The sequence below is a fragment of the Trichechus manatus genome, unplaced genomic scaffold (assembly GCF_000243295.1).
Source record: "Trichechus manatus latirostris isolate Lorelei unplaced genomic scaffold, TriManLat1.0 scaffold00056, whole genome shotgun sequence".
Classification (NCBI taxonomy): domain Eukaryota; kingdom Metazoa; phylum Chordata; class Mammalia; order Sirenia; family Trichechidae; genus Trichechus; species Trichechus manatus.
Genome location: NW_004443992.1, coordinates 7863172 through 7885392, shown reverse-complemented (window position 1 = coordinate 7885392; position 22221 = coordinate 7863172). Strand labels below are relative to the sequence as shown.

Sequence of the window (22221 nt, the reverse complement as noted above, 5' to 3'; positions counted from 1 at the left end):
TTGGCTGAGTTCTTTATCTCTTCATTTGATGTTTTAGGGTTTCAGGATTGTTGTTTTCTCTGTTCGACTTAGTTTTTTTGATCTTTGCTGTGGAGGGACGATGTGGTGCTTCTGCCTAGAGCACCATTTTGCTGGAATTCTATATAAGTTTTTGTATGAGAAACTGACTTGAACTGTAAACTTCGACTTAAAACACAATTAAAAAAAAAAAACAACTGGAAAACATTGTTTATTCTACATCTACTCTCTCCAAAACTGTCTCCTTTCAAATATTGAGAGTCCTCTGATTCTTTAAAAAAGGAAGAGTAGAGAAAGACATAAAAGCAAAACAAAAAATCCTCCTGTTCAATCTGTCGCTGCTGTTCAATCAACCCCTTTCTCTTCTCCTAAAGCAAATCAGATGTATAATTTCATGTGTGACTTTTCATTCTTTCCATAGCTCCTTCAATTCTCGCTCCCATCCTTATATTTCTACTGAAATATTTTCCTTTATAGCCACTGCTCATTTCCTAATCTCCAAACCTGGTGGCCCACTCGTAACATACTCTGCACACTCGGCCAAATTCAACCAAAACTCTCAGCAGCATTTGGTGCTGCTGGAGGTCTTTGGAATAAATCTCAATCTTGCTTTTAAGATGTATCCAATATTACTGTTTTCCATCTGCACTCTGCTTCTGGGTTTCTTCCGCAGCAACCAGAGTAGAGGCCAAAGGCATGGTCCATGAATTCCAACTCTTATTAATCTCTCTCCATAGTGTTTTACTATGTGTACCTCACCTTTGAATCAGAGATTATGACATGTGTATTGTTTTCTTAATTACTTCCTACATGTAAGTCTAATTTTCCCTATAAAATTGAAATCTCCTTCAGGACTAAGTTCACTTTAACAAATCTTTGTTAAACTGAACCAAATTTGAAACATAGCTTAGGGTGAATGTGATTTGAAAGAGATAGATTCATTATCTTCTAAAAATATATGTTCAGGTGTACCAGTTGTGGCAGAGACAATGCTATGCATTCAACAAACACTATTTCCTTTCACACTGAGCATGGAGGAAGACTACTACATTTCTCATCCTTCTTTGCAGTTATGTGACAGAGTTCTGGCCAGTGAAGTTATAGACAGAAGAAAGATCCACTACTGGTACTTAAAACATCTCCCAGATGATCCTCCAAGTCCCTCATCGCCTCTGTCTGCTGCCCTCTGCAGAAGATCCGTGGAAGACTCAGAGGCCTTAGGGCAATGATATCCAGTAGAACTTCCTGTGATGATGGCAATGTTCTGTATCTGCACTGTCCAATATCTAGCCACATGTGGTTATTGAGCTCTTAAAATATAGCTAATGCAGCTGAGGAACTGAAATTTTATTTATTTTGGATACTTTAAATTTAAATAGCCACATGTGCCCAGTGGCTATCACGTTGGACAGTGCAGTTCAAGGGGATGGTGGTGCCACTAGTTGGGAAAAGCTTGAGTCCCTGAATGACCTTGTGAAGCAGAGTCCTCCTCCTCCCACCTCTCCTCCATTGATTACATTAGGCTGTCATGTGAGCAGGAAACACCATAATAAAGGTTTCAGTTCCGAAGAGTTTTGGGTTGTTTGTCAGAGTAGTTAGTCTACCCTGACAAATACGCTAGTAAAATTATATCTCATATAACAACAAAAAAAAATTATTATTTTCTACTTTGGAATTTTTCTAGAAATTTCTGGGACATCATTTTACAAACGTACCCTTTGTATATTAAAAAATGAAGAACTTGTGCCTGCAACTAATTGCAATTTCACATAACCACTACTGTTATAGGAATTACTTTTATTTTTACTGCTTTTATATGTGGGAATAAGTGTGGTTGGTTATTAGATCTACTTTCATGGACATATATACTCACATATTTTCTAGTTATTCATTCCATACTAGCCAATACCAGCTAACGCTTTTTCACAAACTAACACCTTTGAGTAAAGCAGAAATGCTTCATTGAGCCAGCCAGTAATCAAACAGTCAGCACAAGGAATGGAAAGTTAAACAGAAGCACAATGTGTTGATCTGCTAAATTGTTACTCAATACTAGAGAGTAGGCAAAACTTTTTGCTTTGCGACACTCTGCATTTATGGAATGTTATATTTATAATGTAAGCCCTTTTACCTTCTTCTTCTTTTACTCACTTTGTACTTTCCAACGTAAGGGTGGCGGCCTCCGGTTATTAACATGTCTTCTCCTCGTTCTAGAATGCAGCGGACTGCACGACCATTTCTAAAACAGAAAAAAAGTGAGAGGTAAACTCTTTCACCAAGTCAGTAGTGTCTGGGGTTTACATAACGGCCTTCTGAGAGCTTACGGAGAGTCCACACACAGTACAAAACAGAACTACTCCCCACACCTAGGCTGTGCTGATCTCAGGCATACACTGTGGCCTCCTCTCTCTTTGGGTCAAGGCACAACACCAGACATCTACTAGTGGGAGGGAGGCTCTTAGGTGCCAGAGGCTCCAGAGTATCACTTTGGGGTATTTCTCACTGTGGTAACAACCTTGGCTAGAGGCAAACATTCGGAGGCCATGTTATAGACATAATAGACTCATTATGAATGGAGGAACTCATGCGTGGTCTGATTGCCAAATGCTCCCTGGTAGGACAGGTCTGGAATCAAGGTCTTTTTGTTTCCTGGGATTAGAGGAATTGGCCTACATTACTTGGCAAAGAAATTAAGCCGTCTACGGTGCCTGGTCCAAAAACAATTTCCTATGGTAATATTTTGAGATCCTGAAAGTGGCAATATAAGTAAATAAAACATAACAAAAGGAAAATTCCATTCAAATTAAGTGAATATATATGCATATGTATGTATATGTGTAAATGTGTATTTAAAAGTTCAGTTTTAACCGATGCTAAGCCCTGGTGGTGCAGTGGTTAAAGCTCTCGGTTGCTAACTGAAAAGTCAGCAGTTGGAACCCACCAGCTGCTCCTTGGGAGAAAGTTGTGGCAGTCTGCTTCCGTAAAGATTTACAGCCTTGGAAACCCTATGGAGCAGTTCTGCTCTGTCCTATAGGGTTGCTGTGAGTCGGAACTGACTCCATGGCAGTAGGTTTGGTTTTTTGGTTTAAAGACAAGTAACCTCCACTCATTCAGGTTCTGTTTCTGCCTACTCTCCGGTATTATTGTATTTTTATTGTGTTTTTTTTTTCTTTCCAGTAATTGATTCTCATTTTGGTTCTTAGAGTATGTAGCTTGACAATATAAGATAAAGAAATTGTAATAAACTAGCAGCTCGTTTGTACACTTGCACATTATAGGTGATTGTAAATAATCTTGGCCCAGATTCTTCCCCATTAATCCTAATACTGAGAATTTTCACGCGGCCTCATTTTATTTTCAGGCTATTTAACAGATTTTCTCCACTTACTTGTTTGCGGCAAATGCGGTGATGGCTGCCATGACACCAGTTTTGGTCATCTTTCCCCCAAATGCCCCACCGACACGCCTCACGTGGCACGTGACCTTGTTAGCTGGGACCTTCAAGACTGAGGCAACTATGTCCTGTTAATGTTAACAGTTCTCATTAATCTGACCCATCTTCAGCAAGGACATAATTGTGACTCACTGTCACATCCACGATCCTAACAAAAAGAAAGTGACCCCTGAAACAGGAGTGAGACAGCCCTGCACCTTTTGATTCCTTAATGTAGATGATACACAAACTGCTAAATAATGGAACAAATTTCCAACAACCGTAGCATGTGTCCCTGACTGATCTCAGCAGTACTGGGTTATAATGATACCGCCAAAACCTTCACTAATATTAAGTAGGCCTTTCAGTGTAAGAAGCCCTGGTGGTACACGATGGCTAAACGTCAGCTGCTAACCGAAAAGCTGAACCTACCAGCCGCTCCGTGAGAGAAAAGACCAGACAATCTGCTCCTGTAAGGGTTACAGCTTTGGAAACCCTATGGGGTAGCTCTACTCTCCTATATGGTCGCTGTGAGTCAGCATCAACTCAGTGGTACACAACAACAATGACAAGCCTTTCAATATCAACAAGGTATGTTTGTACTAATGATTTTCTTTGTTTTTCCCATAAACTATACCTAAGGTATTGATGTTGTTATTGTGTGCCGTCGAGTCAGTTTTGACTCACAGTGATCCATGTGACAGAGTAGAACTGTCCCATAGGGTTTTCTTGGTTGTAATCTTTTCTGGAGCAGATTGCCAAGTCTTTCTCCCATGGAGTTGCTGGCTAGGTTCTAACTGCCAACCTTTCAGTTAGCTGCTGAGTGCTTAACCACTTGAGCCACCAGGGCTTCTGAAGTATCCATAGGGTACACTAATCCCTATGGATATTGTTCCTGAAGCAGTGAGATTTCATGGCCTTCTAAATCTCTCCCAGACTGGGTCTTTCCCTTGCAGTCTACTCTCTCCTTTGGAAAACGAGCATTTCTCACCTCCCACTTGGTTTCTGTTAAAGTTGACCAGTTGCTCTTCCCTGAATGCAGGTCTCTTTCTTCCTTGCCATTCCAACGTTTAGAGGTCATATCACCTAACAACTCATCTTTACAGATGGAGAGCCCCAGAAAGATGAAGTGACAGGCCCAAGGTCACACAGGGAGCAAGTAGAAAAGGACTGGAATGGAATTCAGCCTATTCTTCTTAGTGTTTCACCTTCTACAAGGCTCCATTCTCCACATTCCCATATCCCTGCTTGTTGTGCTAACTACACTGGCTCCTTATGACCCACTGAATTAAGATTCCTCTTCTGCATTGTTTGCTTTACATTCATCCTGATGCTTACACCCAGCCTCCCCTAAAAGTACCCTCATTCCAGCTTGGGTAACCTTCGTGTTGCTCCTGTTTTCTCACATGCATGCTGCCTAGTACACAGGACACAGGCAGTAAGTGTTGCAGAAAGGATGAGTAAACTAATGAGTGAATGGCGTTTGATCTTGCTCTGGAATTGCCTGGAAATGGTCTTTCCTTTCCTCACCATCTGGATAAATCTCACTCTCACTATAAATCCAAATTTATGACTTCTTCATGGGCCTCCTGGATGATTCTAGCCCTCAGCAAACCCTACTTTCTCTTATTTCCTCCACCCATGAAGATTTTGACTTTGTTGATTTAGTACCTGGTTGCATCCTGTCCAATACTGTTTCCTAACTGCTTCACATGCCTTCATCACTGTAAGTTTTGGAGGGCAGGCCTCTTTCTTTCCTCTCTTGTATTCTTAACAGTGTTAGGAGCAGAGCAAGAGATCTGCTGATTCCATAACTGATTTTAAACCTTCAGAACCACAAACAAAAGGCCCTACTTTAATAATACTATTTGAAAAACTTTGAAATTGTATGGCCATTAATACCAAAATGGATATGGCTATTAGTACCCAATACCCTTTTGGTTTCTGAAATGACATTTCTGTCGCTAATTGCTCTTGGTATGTTTTGGTGGCAGAAACCATTCAGCCGTGTCTCTTCTACAACGGCCCCATATTACCTGTATGTATCTGGGAAACTGTGAGGAGACGTAGACATCTACTTCTTGATCTTCTCCTTTGGGAACCACAAGCATGCTTTGGGTTTCCATATAAAAATGTTCTTGACCTCCCATATGTATCTCACCTGTCATAGAAAAATACACCTGAGTCAAGGAGGCAGTCAGATAGAAAAGGTCACACACCACCAGCTGTCATCCTGTTTATGTGAGGATTCCACCAGCAGTGCTTTTGCCAGGGCAGCAAGCTGCAAGAGAAAGAAGGGCCATGAAAACCAATGCTGAGTTTTCATTACACCTGCAGATTTTGAGTAGAGTTGTGTAGGGGAGTCCGATGTGTCTGCCAGTACACTGGTTATAGAGTCCTAGGGAAAGGTGTGTGTTTTGAGTCAAAATACTATGGCAATCGACTTCCAGTTCCAGGACAAGATGGAGTACATGTGTTTGTCTTCAGGAGACCTACCCTACAAGAATGGCTAAACCAAGTACTTGAAACAGAAAGGAAACGATAAAAGAAGGAAAACTGGAACATCTGGAAGGAAGAACAATGGAAAGAATAAAAATATGGATAAATACAATAGACTTTTCATGGCCTTTTGAGTTTCCTAAATTGTGTTTAATGGTTGAAGCAAAAAATATAACATTGCATCATGTGGTTCTCAATGTATGCAGAGGAAATATTTAAGAAAATTACATTAGAAATGGGGATAGTAAAAGGATGTAAAGGTAAATACAGAAAGGTAAGGTAAGGTTTCTATACTTTACTCAAGGTGGTCAAATGTTGACACCAGACTGTGATGAGTTTATACATGTATAAAATATAACAGCTAGAGCTACTACCAAAAAAAGCTATACAAAGAGATACACTAAAACACACTATCGATAAATACAAACAGAGCTCACAGGGAAGGCCGGGGAGATGAAAAATAGAACAAACAGAATACATGTAAGACCAGTCATCATGTTAGGTAGAAGGCATCACTTTTCAAAAACTAAAAATGGACCAGATAATAGAAACTTGCAAATTGTTCTAAAGGAAATTCTTTAGGAACTCTTTTGTGTTTGAGTCTGGAAAAAGACAGAAGCCTCCTCCTATCTTATCTAAAACCTGAGTAAAGAAAGGGTACAGAAGAATGAACAGGTTCTGCTTCACTTAGGAAATATAAATACTAAAATTTCAGGAACTAATCTCAATTTCAATTTAAGCTTTTATCAGAGACTGCACATTGGCAAACCCCCGTTGTTGTCACCAGGCTCAAATTCACAGCTTGCATATTAGAAAATATCCACTTCATTTAAAATATACAAAGCTAGAAAATCAACAGAGCTGTTCCTGCTTCACCCTGTAAGACAGGCAAAGTTTAGAGCCTCATTACACTGTGCTGCCCAGCCTCCCAGCCCCCATTCCAAGGAGTACTTTCTTCATCTGAGTGTTAACCCTCTTGGCTGGTAACCAGTTTGATCAGCTAATCCCTGAGATAAAATTTTAGCCCAGTATGGGTTTGGTTTGGTTTTGGGTTTAGGAGTGATTCCAGGCATACATACATTTTTAATAAGAGGCCCTTAAAGACCAAAAACCCGTTAAGATACAAAGGAGTCTATCTTTACTATGCTCTACGGGACAGTTTGTCGGGAAAAATATCTTGGTTTTAGGGCTTTCTTAGGTCTCCTGCAAACCTTGCCATAGAGACTGTCATCTCCTATCCCAGTGTAGGGGCCCTGATGGTGCAGTAGTTAAGAGCTCAGCTGCTAACAAAAAGGTCGGCAGTTTGAATCTGCCAGCCGCTTCCTGGAAAACCTATGGGGCAGTTCTACTCTGTCCTATAGGGCTGCTATGACTCGATGGAGTGTGAAGCCTATCCCAGCTAACAGAATTAAAAAAAAAAAAAAAATAGATAAGCATGAAGAGGCATAATGCAGAGGAGAGAACACTAACTTCAGAGTCAGGAAACATAGATTCGATTCTTAGTCAATCACATAGCCTCTCTGGACTCAGCTGGCTCGTTTGTAAACAGGGATCTATAATGCCCCTCCAATGCTTTGACACCATGAATATATCTTCACAGTTGGTAAAAAAAAAAAAAAACAATAACATCACTCCCTTCAAGAACACATTCTAAGACCTGATGCAATGCCCCACATATATATTTTAAATTTTTTTTTTCTCTTTGAACATCTATATTTCTAAGAGGAAGGTAAAGTGCTGTATAATGTAATGACTCTTACCTCTAGTTATCACTCACTGAAATAGTCAAAAATTCTTAAACCAAATGATAATAGCAGAGAAAGAAAAAGTACCTCAAACTAGTGAGTCAAGAGAATGAAAACTTAAAAGTAGCATAAATGTTTCTTTTTACAGGTTCCTGTACCACTTTTCAGCGCCCTGGTGGTACAGCTGTTAAGAGCTCAGTTGCTAACCAAAAAGTCAGCAGTTCGAATCCACCAGCACTCCTTGGAAACCCTATGGGGCAGTTCTACTCTGTCCTATGGGGTCGCTATGAGTTGGAATTGACTCGACGGCAACGGGTTTGGTTATACTCATCGACAGGGCACGAGGCAGATAACAAGTTAAAATTCACGTAAGAGATAGATTGAACAAATTATCTAATTGAATTAAGTAATCTATAGTATTTATAAAGATGTCAATAAAAAATGCAATAATTGAATTCTCACACAAAAATATACTATGGCAAGAACAGACATGAGCAGAGGTACCCCTCTAATATTGATATTTCCAAGGTGCTCATGCCATGGACTTGCTGTGCTAGAAAGGTCTTCTCCTTCCTCCTCCTCTCCTACAAATCAAACCGGCCTTTCTAGGGTTTGCCACAGTTTACTTACCATTAAGAATCATCCAGAGCGCTGATAAAAACTTGTTAGAACAGATTCCTAGGCGGCCTTGGATCCTCCAAACCCAGAATTCCAAGAAAGAGCATAGGAATCTCTAGGTTTCATAAATATCCTCCATGATTCTTATAATGAGAAGAACTGGGAAACACTGGGTTTGATAAATGAACACCTGTCAGTGTATTAGCTCACTAACAGACAACTTTTCCTAGAGAATGACAAAAACATCTGAACCTGATGGTAACTGTTGTTGTTGTTGGGTGTTACTGAGTCAATTTCGGCTCACAGTGACCCCACGTGACAGAGTAGAACTGCCCCATTGGGTTTCCTAGGCTGTAATCTTTACTGGAGTAGAACACCAGGTCTTCCTCCATGGAGCTGCTGGATGGATTAGAATTGCCAACCTTTCAGTTAGCAGCTGAGCACCTAACCGATGTGCTCATTGCAGCTCACAGTTACTGATCTTCAACTGTGTGCTCTGTACTAGGCTCTGTGCCAAGCACACATGTATTATCTCTTAAACTTCATAATGGACCTCTGGAATGGACATTATTTTATCCATATCAGTTTAAAATATGGAATCTGAGCACTGAGAAGTACCTTGCCAAGGTCACACAGCTAATAAGGCAGGATGCCAAGGAATACTGGCTGGTGACAGCACAAGGTGTCTTTTCTATAGCTTCTAGATGACATTTACCAGTCGGCCCGTGACCAGCTTCAAGTTTAACACACAGCTATGGAGTTAAAGATACACGATGGGCTTTAGACTCAAGTGGCTGGAGTGACTGACTGTATATTACACGGCTATGTGCTGTGTATTCAGAGGTGGTATGTCTTAGAGCCCTTCCTGTGCTTGGGATCAGGATTGGAGAGAGAAGTTAGGGTGAGTGATGGTAGTTTCTAACATGCACTAGAGACCAATATCCTGGAAATTCTCTTAAAGACAGACAATCCCAAATGACTATTACCTGCCCTGAGAGGTGGTGCGGGCAGCCCACCCCTACCCAGCAACACATCTGGGTAAGTCAGAGATCTTGCTTGGCAGGCATTACAGGACAGCTTCCATAGGCTGGATAACACAGATGGCAGTGGAGAACAGTGGAAAAAATCATGGACTAAGATTTGCTTGTATAGTGAACATTAATTTAACTGTATTTTGATTGTAGTGGTGTTTATCTGTTATGGATTGAATTGTGCCCCCTAAAACTATGTGTTGTAAATCCTAACCCCCATTCCTGTGGTTATAATCCCATTTGGGAATGGGTTTCTTTTGTTATGTTAATACGGCTTGTCATGCATTGAATTATGCCTCCCCAAAAATGTGTGTATCAATTTGGCTGGGCCATGATTCCTGGTATTGTGTGATTTTCCTATATGTTGTATATCCTGCCTCTGTGATGTTAAGGAGGGAAGATGGGTGGCAGTTGTGTTAGTAAGGCAGGACTCAATCTACAAGGCAATTGTCCTGAGGCAATCTCTTGAGATATAAAAGAGAGAAGTGAGCAGAGAGACAGGGGGACCTCATACCACCAAGAAAGCAGTGCCAGGAATGGAGCGTGTGTTTTGGACCTGGGGTCTCTGTGCGGAGAAGCTCCTAGTCTGGGGGAACGTTGATGAGAAGGCTGACAGAGAGAGAAAGACTTCCCCTCGAGCTGATGCCCTGAATTTGGACTTTTAGCCTACTCTACTGTGAAGAAATAAATTTCTCTTTGTTAAAGCCATCCACTTGTGGTACTTCTGTTGTAGCAGCACTAGATGACTAAGACATGGCTATATTAAAGTGTAAAGTGTGGCTTAAATCAGTCTCTTTTGAGATATAAAAGAGCAGATTAAGCAAGGAAACAGAGATGGGGGGAAGATAGATGCCATGCCACATGAAGATCACCATGATTACCAAAGAAAAGCTGAAAAGACACAAGAACCTTTCCCCAGACCCAGCAGGGAGAGAAAGCCTTCCCCTAGAGCTGGTGTCCTAAATTTGGACTTCTAGCCTCCTAACTGAGAAAACAAATTGCTGTTTATTAAAGCCATCTACTTGTAGTATTTCTGTTACAGCAGCACTAAATAAGACATTATCCAACTCTCTGAATTTGCCAAAACTCATAGAAGAACAAATCAAAAAGAGTGACTTTTACTGTACATGAATTTTAAAATTTTTTTAAATTCTAAAAAGTCAATTTACAGAGAATTACAAAAATGGAAAGCGGACAACCTAGAATGAACCCTGTAATGATGGACCGGAATTGGAAGTACCAGTACAAATTCCTGGTTTTTTTTTTTTTTTTTTTTTTTTTTTTTGTGTGTGTGTGTGTGTGTGTGTGTGTGTGTGTGGGGTGTGTGTGTGGGGTGTGTGTGTGTGTGTGTGTGTGTGTGTGTGTGTGTGTGTCCCTGGGTGGCACAAACGGTTAAGTGATGGGCTACTAACTGAAAGGTTGGCAGTTCAAATTCACCTAAAGACACCTCAGAAGAAAGGTCTGGTGATCTACTTTTAAAAATCAGCCATTGAAGACCCTATGGAGCACAGCTCTACTCTGACACGCATGGAGTTGCCATTAGTTGGAATCAACTTGTTGGAAACTGGTTTGGTTTTGGTTTATGTAACAGACAGATATAGAAATATAGATGTGTGTGTGTTTCCTACTTCTGTTCACTAAGGGGCTTTGAATTTAATCATGAGAAAACATCAAACAAACTCAAATTGAGGGACGTTCTACAAAATAACTGACCTATACTCTTCAAAAGTAAAGGTCATGAAGACAAATGCAGGCTGTGTGATCCTGACCATGATAAATGGTATATTTTTGCCATAAGGAACATTACTGAGACAACTGGCAAAACCTGAATACATCTGTAGATTGGATAAAGCACTGTGTCAATGGTCTGATTTTGATAACTATATGTCTATGTAGGAGAATGTCCTTGTTCTTAGGAAATAAACATTGAAGTATTTAGGGGTAAAGAGGTATCATGTCTACAAGTTACTCTCAAATGGGTCAGGAAAGAAAAGTATATATGTGTGTGTATATATACATATATATGGAGAGAGAGAGAGAATGATAAAGCAAGTATAATAAAATCTTAACAACTGGGGTATCTGGGTGAAGGGTAATTGGGAGTTTTTGTATTGCTTCTGCAACTTTTCTGTAAGTTTAGAGTTATTTCAAAACAAAAAGTTGTAAAAGTTTTACTAGAAAGCTATAATCAATTATTTTCTAAGAGGCAAATTTAATTTTAATTATATGCATATATACATAAAGGAAAAACATCTGGGAGGAAGGGAGGAAGAAAGAAAAGAAATGAGACAGTGAGGAATCAGAGAAAGACATGTGCTTTGGAAATCCTAAAAGGCTATCAATTCGACTACCAGCTTTGTCACCTAGTGGCTGTTGTATGACCTTGGTCATGCTCCTTAATTACCCTGAGCCTCAGTTTCCCAATCTGAAAGAGTGGGATAACACCCCCCCTTGCAGAGTGGTTGCGCAGCAGGAAATATAGATGCGTGTGAGTGAGAGAGAGGCAGGAGATTTCATCTATACAACCAGGGTCTGGACAGGACAGGTGGCCAGTGCCTGGGGCTGCCATGGGCAAGGCCTCGGCCTCCCACTTTGCCTCTCCGCTGCCCACCTCACCCCCGACCCCTCCAGTCAGGCTGCTAGATTATTTCTAGAAGGCAAAGGTGGCATTAAACTAGACATGCTTAGAAGGCTTACAGGATTGCTTCCTGCTCCATTCTCGCTTCAGATAGTTTTACCTTCAAGAATTTGATCAACCACTTTAAATGCTTCATCAACATTTCCATATTCCAGTTTCCTTCCTGGCTCGAAAAAGGAGTTGTGTTGTACAGCTTCCTAGAAAGAGAATTGAAAAGTGAGGTAGCTGGGGAAAGAGACCTCCTGAGCTGGGGGAGCATTTCCCCTCACACCCTGGAATCCCATGCACTTTCGGCCTGACACCAACGAGCTGAGCTCAGACCCAGCTTGAGAGAGACTGCCCAAGGAGCAACTGCACGTGTCCCATTTAAGTCTAAAAAACAAGAGTGTGCCCAGAAAAAACCGGAATCTCATCTATTCACGCTGCTTTTCCAACTTTGATTCTTACAACTTTACACAGGAAGTTTTAAGGACCGATGAAATTCACGCAAAAGCACACCCTGCTATATTTCACGGTGATGAATCTGATAAGCTTTGCATGTTTCTAACTTCTTTCTAGAAAATAGGAATAAAAATGCAATTTTCCAATTGGCTTAAGTCAACGAGATACCCCTAGACATTATGCTCATCTCAGATACGCATTAAAGAACATGGAAACCCCGGTGGCATAGTAGTTAAGAGCTACAGCTGCTAATCAAAAGGTCGGCAGTTCGAATCCACCAGGCTCTCCTTGGAACTCTATGGGGCAGTTCTACTTTGTCCAATAGGCTCACTATGAGTCGGAATCAACTTGATGGTAACAGATATTAAAAAATGTAAAAATATTGTCTCCAATATTTGCTGCATAGAGAATCTCACTGTATGCCTGAGAGATTCTGAGAGTAGAAAGCAGTAAACACAGAGAGTTATAGGATGTGTTCACCTGTCCTGGACATTGTGGGTTGCCCGTCAAACATTCTTCTTACCTTCCCCTTCCAAACAGTAGCCAGATTTCTGTTTAGGTCTCTACCACTCCCTCACACAGCCCGTGACTTCAAAAAATCTGACCCCCCAGCAGTAACCCAAACTCCCTCTCTTCCTCTGGCCAGTCATTAATGCAGAGGTGGACATGTGACCTAAGTCGCCTAACTAGGCTGAGTCTCAGGACTCCTGCTTGGAATGCTGGAAAGGCAGTGTTTTATCATGCTTGTTGGACATGAACAAGGAATCCTCACAGCAACTGGCTGCCATCTCTGGCAGAGAAAAGAGGCAGGAAGAAACCAGGTCTTCGGTGACATTACTGACACTAACACAGTTTGAGGCCAACAAAGCCCCTATCACTTGGAACCACTGAGTCAGATTGTCCTGTTATTGTAGCCAAAGCATTTTAACTGATACACCACTGCTATCTGCTCTTCTGGCCCCTGAACTGGCACCACCATAGAACTCATTACCTCGATTGTTAGGATCACTGGCTCCAAATCTTTGTAGACAATGTTCACTTGCTTAGCGGCTCGCTTTGCCTGGACCTCGGAATCCGCAATCACAGCGCAGACAAGCTGACCCACACAAAATACCTACAACACAGAAGGAGGGCAGGCACTAGCTCCTCTCCTTAGAGTCATTTTCATTGGGAATGAACCTGGGTCTCCTGCATGGAAGGTGAGAATTCTACCACTAAACCACCCATGTCCCTGGATTAAGGGTAGAGAACGGTAAAACAGTCTCGACTAGTAGGTGGCACCACCACTGTTTAGTGTTCTCTTTCACCTTATACCATGATCACAACTCAAACTTTAATCGTCATTTTTCTAAAATCTTCAATCTATTATGTACTTTTCAAAATGAGCATACAGTAGTTTTATAAGTAGAAAAAATGGAATAAAAATGTTAAATCTAGTACAAAAAAGTATGTTTGTTGGGTGTGTGTAAGGGCTGGAAAAATAAATGAAACAAGAATGGCAAGATGAAACTTTCACCTAAAGCTCACAAAAAAAATAATTATTGTGGGTCTGGTGGCACAGTGGTTAAAGCACTTGACTGTTAACCAAAAGGTTGGCAGTCTGAAACCACCAGTGGCTCTGTGGGAGAAAGATGTAGCAGTCTGCTGCCATAGAGATTTACAGCCTTGGAAACCCTACGGAGTCTCTATGAGTCAGGATTGACTCGGCGGCAGTGGGTTTTGTTTTGTTTTGTTTTGTTTTTGTTTTTGTTTTTATATATACATTTGCCATTACAACTATTTTCAAGTGTGCAATTCAATGATATTAATTACATTTGTCATATTATGCAACTATAACCACTATCCATTTCCAAATGTTTTTATAACCCTAAACAGAAACTCAATTTACTCATTTACATACAATTTAAGTATGAAAAATTAAAGTATATCTAATGGAAAAAAAAAGAATGGCAAAATGATAATTGCCGAAGCTCGGTGATGGACCCATGGGGGTTCACAGTACTATTCTATCTCTGTGTATATTTAACTTTTCTATAATAAAAAGATTTTTAAAAGGCACAAAGTGCCATACACAAATGTTAAAAGAATTACGCCAACAAAGGCAATTGTTTGCAATGGCTCTGTTCTCTGTGCTTCAAAGTCGCCAGGTTTTGCCACTGTGATTTGTCACACGAACGTGGCATGAGCCCCTGAGACAATCATAATCCACAGCACACCTCACAGAGCTAGCAGGATCATGCAGCCCTGGGTAGTTTTGCTTGTTTAGTTAACATTTATGCAAAGGCCTTAACTTTCATTGTTTTCTGCCAGTGCCACACAGTCCTGCTTCAGGGGAGTTTCAACCTTGAGTTAAAACTCTAGGGCATCAAATTTTCAATTTTATCAACTAAGTCTGCTAGTAAGAGCCAGGGGCAGGAACCGTTTGAAATTATGAAGCCAAACACTGAACTGAGAAATCTGAGTTATGCAGAAAACCTGCTGAACACTGCCCTTGTTGAATTTTCTCATAATTTAAGACAAAGTAGCCAACGTTTTAATGATCTGAAACTTTCATACGGCAACAATGCTGTCACCGTTCCTCTACTCATCTATCCTGTGACGTGGGAAGAAATGTGTGGGCTACAGATGAATTAAACGGGCCCTCAATCAAGAAATTTTACTAGGTTGGGGGAATATATGAGACATAGAAAAAAATTAGCTTTATGCAAGGTAGAAAGTGCATTAAGGGCTCACTCTGTCTTCTCCTCTAGACTATAAGCTCCATGAGGGCAGGGACCACATCTATATATAGTGGCCTACAGTAACAGGTATTCATTTTAAAAAGTGCCTGTTGAATGAATGGCAGTATGAATGAATGAGTTAGAGTGAGCCCAGAGGCAGGACAGAGAATTTCTGGATTAAAGGATAAGGAAAAGCTTCATGGTGAAGATATTACTTGAACTCGGGCTTGAACTCTGGACACACTGAAACTGGGGTAATGGCAAGAGCTTCTCATGAGAGGGAGGGGCAAATAAAAGTTATCATTATTTTCTCTTCATTCATCTTTCACACTTGTTAGCAGCATAGTATCTTACTACCAGAAAATATAAAATACCGAAGTTTTTTTTTAAATATAGCTAGTCAACTTATGTTGAAAATGAATATATTTGAACTCATTCAATATTAGAATATAGTCATATGATAAACAAAGAATATTAGAATCTTTTATGATATGCCAACACTAGATGTTATCTTTACGAAAATATGAAGTACCACTAACTGAGGAAATTATTTTTAAAAACAAAAATGAAGTACTTCATCTGTTGCCAGAAGTGTCTCAGGTTCGGTGAAAAGGGTGAAGGCGTTTACGCCATGAAGGTGCTCCGCAGTCACGATGTCCACGACACCTGGCAAGCTGAGCGCTTCTGATAGATCAATAGACCTAAATGAGAACACACACAGTTGGGTTCCTCAGAGCAGCCACACAGCCTAAAGGCCACTGAAAATGTGGTTATTTGGGGAATAAGACATGAGCAAGGTAAGATACATGAAGGAACTACTCCAATAGTTCTCTGCCAGACAATTGGGAAAAATTCCTAGGACAATGAAATTATCATATGGAGGTACAAGTTATAGTAAATCCTACTATATTTCAGTACCATTTCACCTGAAGTCTGCATTGGATTTCTTCAACAAACAGCTTACCTTCTTTGTAGCATTACTTTTTAGTAGAGGGAATCAAGAGATGAGCACCTTTTGCCAATAGTGTGACTTAAGAGTTAAGTGAAAAGGCAGTCATTCACCCCTACTGAGTAAAAACTTTATCACTTACATAATCTTAGCATGAGCTCTTGAACTTGTTACAAAAGTCAAGAACAGTTCCCGGTCCACTGCAGGCATGTCATCACAATAGATGGCTTCACCCGTGGCATGCTTGATACCAGACAGATGCATGATGGGACGGCCAACTGGGTCTTGAGGAAGTTGCCTTGGGTCTACATTCTATTTAATAAATAGCCAACATATCATTTTTATATTTCTATAGGGAAAATGGAAATAATCATTTTACACACTTTTCCCGTAAGAGGGTAGCTATGCAATTTACCCCAAACCAGAATACTTTAGAAAATGAAAACATTCACTATTAATAACACCAGGACAATAAACCTAAACTGATATCCTAAGCAAATTGAGACATATAGTCACCCTATATGTATTGTTATTTTTCTCTACATTTCTGAACATAGATCACAAACATCTCTTATGGAAATTTTATTTGTGTAAGTAAACAAATATAAATTCCTCTTCCTAACAATGCAAAATTATGTTCCCTTGCTAATGCTCATGTATTTTTAAAAACTTTTATTATCAAAACTGTCTTACTGTTTGTATCTAGGCATGATACATATATATTTTCAGAAGAGTATGATGATATGTTTATAGGAAATATTAAGGGTAATGCCTTCAACCAAAAGAGCTTTTTTTTTCCTATTTTGAGTGAGGAAGTCTAAGAGGTAATTGTTCAGATTCATATATTTTAGATGATCCTGGTAAAGAATGAAGCCAAAGGTAGGTGCAATTTGAGCAATGATTCACTAATGTTTCCCTTTCTTAGAGAAAGTTCTGGTTCTAAAGCAAATACGTTCCATTAACTACAGTAGAGAAGAAGAAACATACTGTCACCTTCTGTATTTCAAATATGGGAATTGTTAGATTTCTTAACTGTGTGGGTGCTATGAACTGAATTGTGTACCCCAAAAGATATGTTGAAATCCTAACTTCTGGTACCTGTGAATGTGACCTTGTTTGTAAATAGGGTCTCTGAAGATGTTATCAGTTAACATGAGATCATATCAGAGGCCATATCTGAATGGAACCCATGAAAGAGGAAAAGAGACACAGAGAGAAAGACCTGTGATCTACGACCATGTAACAATGGAGTTACGTTGCAGCTGCAAGCCACGGAATGCCTGAGGTTACCAGAAGCTGGGAGAGAGGCATGGAACTGATTCTCCCTGAACGGTTCAGAAGGAATCAACACGGCCAACACCCTGATCTCGGACTCCCGGCCTCCATAACCGCGAAACAATATATTTCTATTCTTATAAGCCACTCAGATTGTAGTATTGAGTTACGGCAGCCCTAGGAGACTAATACAGTGGGTGTTTGGAGAAGAATTACCAGAGGTATGAAGAAAGCAGGAGATCAGGTTAAGACACGTGATGTAGGCAAAGCTCAGAGGCCAGGGTGAAGGCTGTACTGCCAAGGTGGCTGGTGATGAGAGTATGGGTAGAAACTCCAGGGAAATTGCCAGCCAAGCAGACACATGAATACTCTCAGCTGTGGGGTCTAGAGTTCTGACTAAGGGGCTGCCTGTTAAGCATTGATAGACAACCCTGTCCACAACTCAGTCAGCATTGTGTTTGCTGTTAGGGCTGAGGCCAGACTCTCAGGGGCTTTCTCTGGAAGATTTGGAGGTGAGAGGCATACAGTCAGGCCCACCACAGTGCTAATACCCGACAGATACATGATGGGATGGATAACTGGGAGGTCCCATGCATGCTGGGATGCATGATGGGAGGTCCAGAGAAAGCTAAGGAAGCCTCCATTTCCTGCCCCATCTGCTGCCCCTCACTGCAGTTCACTATGTCACCCCTTAGCCCTGGATTAGGTAGGGACTCCTTCCTTGAGACAAGCTTCACAGCACTGGTTTACATCATTCAGCAGGAGGAAGAGAAAGCAAGTTAAAAACCGATACTGGGAGGTAAAAACAAAAAACAGAAGCTGACCTATTTCCAAATCAGTATAATGTAAGGCATCTGAGCAAAGAAAAGCTATATACTTTTTTATTTGAATACCAGAATGTGCAGTCTGAAAAGTTATGATCAGGACATATTGTCAATAAATGAGACATTTGAATCCATCTTAGAAGGTATCTCAGTTAAATTACAGCTGCGGATTTTCCGGTTCCAAAGTCATTCCTAGTCTCATAAAAATGCTCCGAGGTCGCTGCTCTATGGAATCAACGGGGAAAGCTCAGGTTGTTTGGGATCCTATTGATCAACCAGCATGTTTTCTTTTCATGCAGAGGTATTGCTTTCTTTCTCCTTCTGAACACTGGATTTAATTTATCAAAGGCCATGAATGCAGAAGGGCCATGGTTACAATGGAGAACTTTAAGTGACCAGAGCTGCTAAAAATAAAGTTCTCTGATGCTCTCTGCTGCACAAGCAAATTGAGAATAGTGGTCCTGACTCATTGCCAAACTACCTGAGGAACTAAAACAAATCATAATAATAAAATAAGTAAATAAAGCTCCAGCTTGAGGGAGATCAGAGATTCTCCAGCTAGGGGAAGGTCTAGAATATCAGGAGGAGAGGAGGGTGGCATGTGCAATTTGAAAATGTGCCCAGCACTATTACTGATTATTTGGAAAAAAAAAAACAAAAAACAACCAAAACTATTATCTTCATAGTATAAGTGACCAGAATTAAAATGTCAACTAAATTTTGACCGATGATTATATGCAAAAAGTAGAGTGATTTCTACAACTACCTTGTTATAAGACATATACTACTGAATATTTTCAGACATCCCTACTGCATACTCTCTCTCAGTTAAGGTTCCTCACTTTTAAGTATTTACTGGTTTTAATATTCCTATTTGTTAGACTTGAATATAAACTTCAATTTTATAGTCACTATAGTACAGTGCAAAAAAAAAAAAGAATTATTGATGAAGCTTTTTTTTTTTGTTGTTGAGTTTATCCTGACTTCATAAGCTACAAAAACCAGAAGAAAGCCAACAAAAATAATTTAGAAATTGACCCAGGCACTATTTAATAAAGATGGACATTAAGCATTGGGTGTATAGGAAAATGAGAGAAAATTCTACATATCAGGGTTCAGGCATGAGCAGGGATTTGAAGCAGCCCCAACACACACCAGTTCCATTGACATAGCTCATTGCTCTCAATAGTTCTCTTCTTTTTTGAGAAGCTGAGCTGGAGATTGTAATAGTTTCCTAGAACTGCTGTAACAAATACCACAAACGTGGTGGCTTAAGCAACAGAAATTTATTCTCTCACAGTTCTGGAGGCCAGGAGTTTGAAATAAAGGTATTGGCAGGGCCACACTCTCTCTGAAGGCTCTAGGGGAGAATCCTTCCTTGCCTCTTTCAGCTTCTGATGGTTTCCGGAATTCCTTGGTTTGTGACAACACAACTCCAATCCCTGCCTTCGTCTTCACAAGGCCTTCTCCCCTATGTCTCTCTGTGTCTCAAATCTCTCTCTCCTTCCTCTTATAAGGATACCAGCTGTTGGATTCAGGGCCCACTCTAAAATCAGGATGATCTCATCTCAAGATCCATAACTTAATTACATCTGCAAAGACCCTATTTCCAAATGAGTTCACGCTCACAGATACTGGGGGTTGGGACTAGTACATATCTTTTTTTCTGGGTCGGGGGTAGGGGTCACCATTCAATCTACTACAGAGATCATATGGTTTTTTATATGTTACAGATGGTAGGGATCAACTTCCTCTGAAAAATATCCCCAAAAGTGATAAGCTGGCCTCTCAACTTGAACAACATTTGCGTAAAAAAAGACCCACATCTTTTTCTACAACCCTAAAAGTTTTTTTCCTTCCTGAAAAGTAAAATTCTGGGTTATTTCTAAGCTTAGAGACTAAGAAAACACATCTGCAGACATCTGTAATGGCTGTGGGAGTTTTCTATGACACATCACTTTTAACTGTAGAAAATAAAGTCATAGCATTGATCAGACCGGGATCACAATACAGGCTCCTGGACAGAGGTGGAAAAGGATGTAGAACAAAATTCTAACTCACCAAAAAAAGACCAGATTTACTGGCCTGACAGTCTGGAAAAACCCCGAGAGTATGGTCCCTGGACACCCTTTTATCTCAGTGGTGAAGTCACTCCCGAAGTTCACTGTTCAGCCAGGGATTGGACAGCCTCATAAAACAAAATGGGACTAATGGGGCACAGCAGTCCAGGGACAAGGACTAGAAGGCAGGAGGTGACAGGAAACCCAGTGACAGGGAAACACAGGTTGAGAAGGGGCAGTGTTGACATGTCGTGGGGTTGTTAACCATTGTCATAGGGCAATATGTGTACTAACTGTTTAATGAGAAACTATTTGTTCTGCAAACCTTCATCTAAGGTACAAAAAAAGAAAAAGAATTATCTATGTGAGATCAAATTGACAATAGCAACTCAAAAAGTCTGATGGGAAGCTTAGGGGACAGTGGGTTGAAGATAACGGTGATGGAATAATTTGGAAAATGATAGTGAGAATAGCAGCACAACTGAAAGAATGTAATTGATGTCACTGAATTGTACATGTAGAAACTTTTGAAATGGTGTAACTTTGGCTATGCATATTTTCACCCCAAGAAAAGGTCCTCCAAGGTCGAGAAGGGAGAGTGTTGACATGTCGTGGGGTTGTTAACCAATGTCATAAAACAATATGTGTACTGACTGTTTAATGAGAAACTATTTGTTCTGTAAACCTTCATCTAAAGTACAATTAAAAAAAAAAGTCATAGCATTGAAAAAAGTCCTGCAAAACCTTGCTGTGTGAGGCCTGCTAAAAGATTGAGAAGAATTTCCAAAATTTATCTCTGTTACATTCTGTAGTCAAATACAAAATTGGTTACTTTAATTGAAGATACAACACTTTCTTTTTGCAATCACTGTAACGAATCTACTGGTGAAAGGAGTTGTACTTGATTACTCTTTTGCTCTGTATGTGGCTAAAGATACTACAGAAGAAAGAATGTTGTCCCCTCAAACAAGTGATTTCTTGAAGCTGTGTCAAAATGCTTCAAAGAAAATGCACTGATATGGGGGGAAAATGATCATCATCAGTGCTGATGTTGCTCTAACAATGTGAACAGTTTTGTGTGCATGGAAAAAAGAAAACATACTTAAGTACAGAAAAGACAAAAAAATGAAAGTTGTCTGTGTGGGAGAGACACTGTTTCTAAAACTTTGTCTTGAACTATAATAACTTAAACTCCCTTTCAAGATAATTATGTGAAAAATGGTGAGTTAAGCACTACATTATCAATTTGCTTTGTGATGATTTGAATGCCCAACAATTTGTTGCCGCTGTTGTTCCTTTCTGAAATGTATTTGTTATCAAACTGATATGTACTTGGTTGGATATTTATGTGCAGACAGTTGCAGCTGCCATATTTTAGACAACACAAAAAAAAAGCGAAGCTGTTTTTAACTTTCAAAATGGTCACTTTGAATGGAATTTTGCATATTTCAATTTTTGAACATATTTAACTTAAAATCTCAAGGCATATACACCAACTTCGATGTTCATTACAACATAATTTACACTTTTATAACAAAATACAACAATAGATTCAATGCACTGATGCTTTAAAAAAATTTCTTCATGTTTTTGACTTGATAAAACTCTCAAGGTCAAGTTTTTTTTTTTTATAATGATTTCAAGGAAAAGCATATTGAATCGTATCCAGTTTATCAACAGGATGACTTCAGATGATATTTTTCCAGTGTTGTGGAAGAAAATTTCATTTGTAAGTTATAAGGACTTTTGTTCTAATATTCAGCCTTCATTAGGAGAGCTCAAAAATAGTTCTCAGGTCTTATGTTTGAGTCAACTCTAAGATGTACCTCACAGAAAAATCACTTGGAGAACAGGGGCTGGGGGAGACAAAATATCTCCCTATCCAAACAAAACAAATCCTCAGCTTAATTTTTTAAAAAAATTACTGCATTTTTATCAACCTACAGGGTCTGCTTTTCCTGCTTCTCTGG

General features: G+C 39.9%; 1 protein-coding gene across 1 annotated transcript in view; it reads right to left on the bottom strand.

Annotated features, from left to right (window-relative positions):
* The window catches only part of AOX1 (aldehyde oxidase 1), a 98131-nt gene that overhangs the window by 35745 nt on the left and 40165 nt on the right, over window positions 1-22221 (bottom strand). Inside the window, exons 17-23 of the mRNA XM_004378205.2 lie at window positions 16235-16404; window positions 15718-15844; window positions 13415-13537; window positions 12083-12179; window positions 5488-5612; window positions 3407-3540; window positions 2170-2257 (exon numbers count right to left, since the gene is read on the bottom strand). Coding sequence (XP_004378262.1) covers window positions 2170-2257; window positions 3407-3540; window positions 5488-5612; window positions 12083-12179; window positions 13415-13537; window positions 15718-15844; window positions 16235-16404 — 864 coding nt within the window. The remainder of the gene's footprint in view (window positions 1-2169; window positions 2258-3406; window positions 3541-5487; window positions 5613-12082; window positions 12180-13414; window positions 13538-15717; window positions 15845-16234; window positions 16405-22221) is intronic.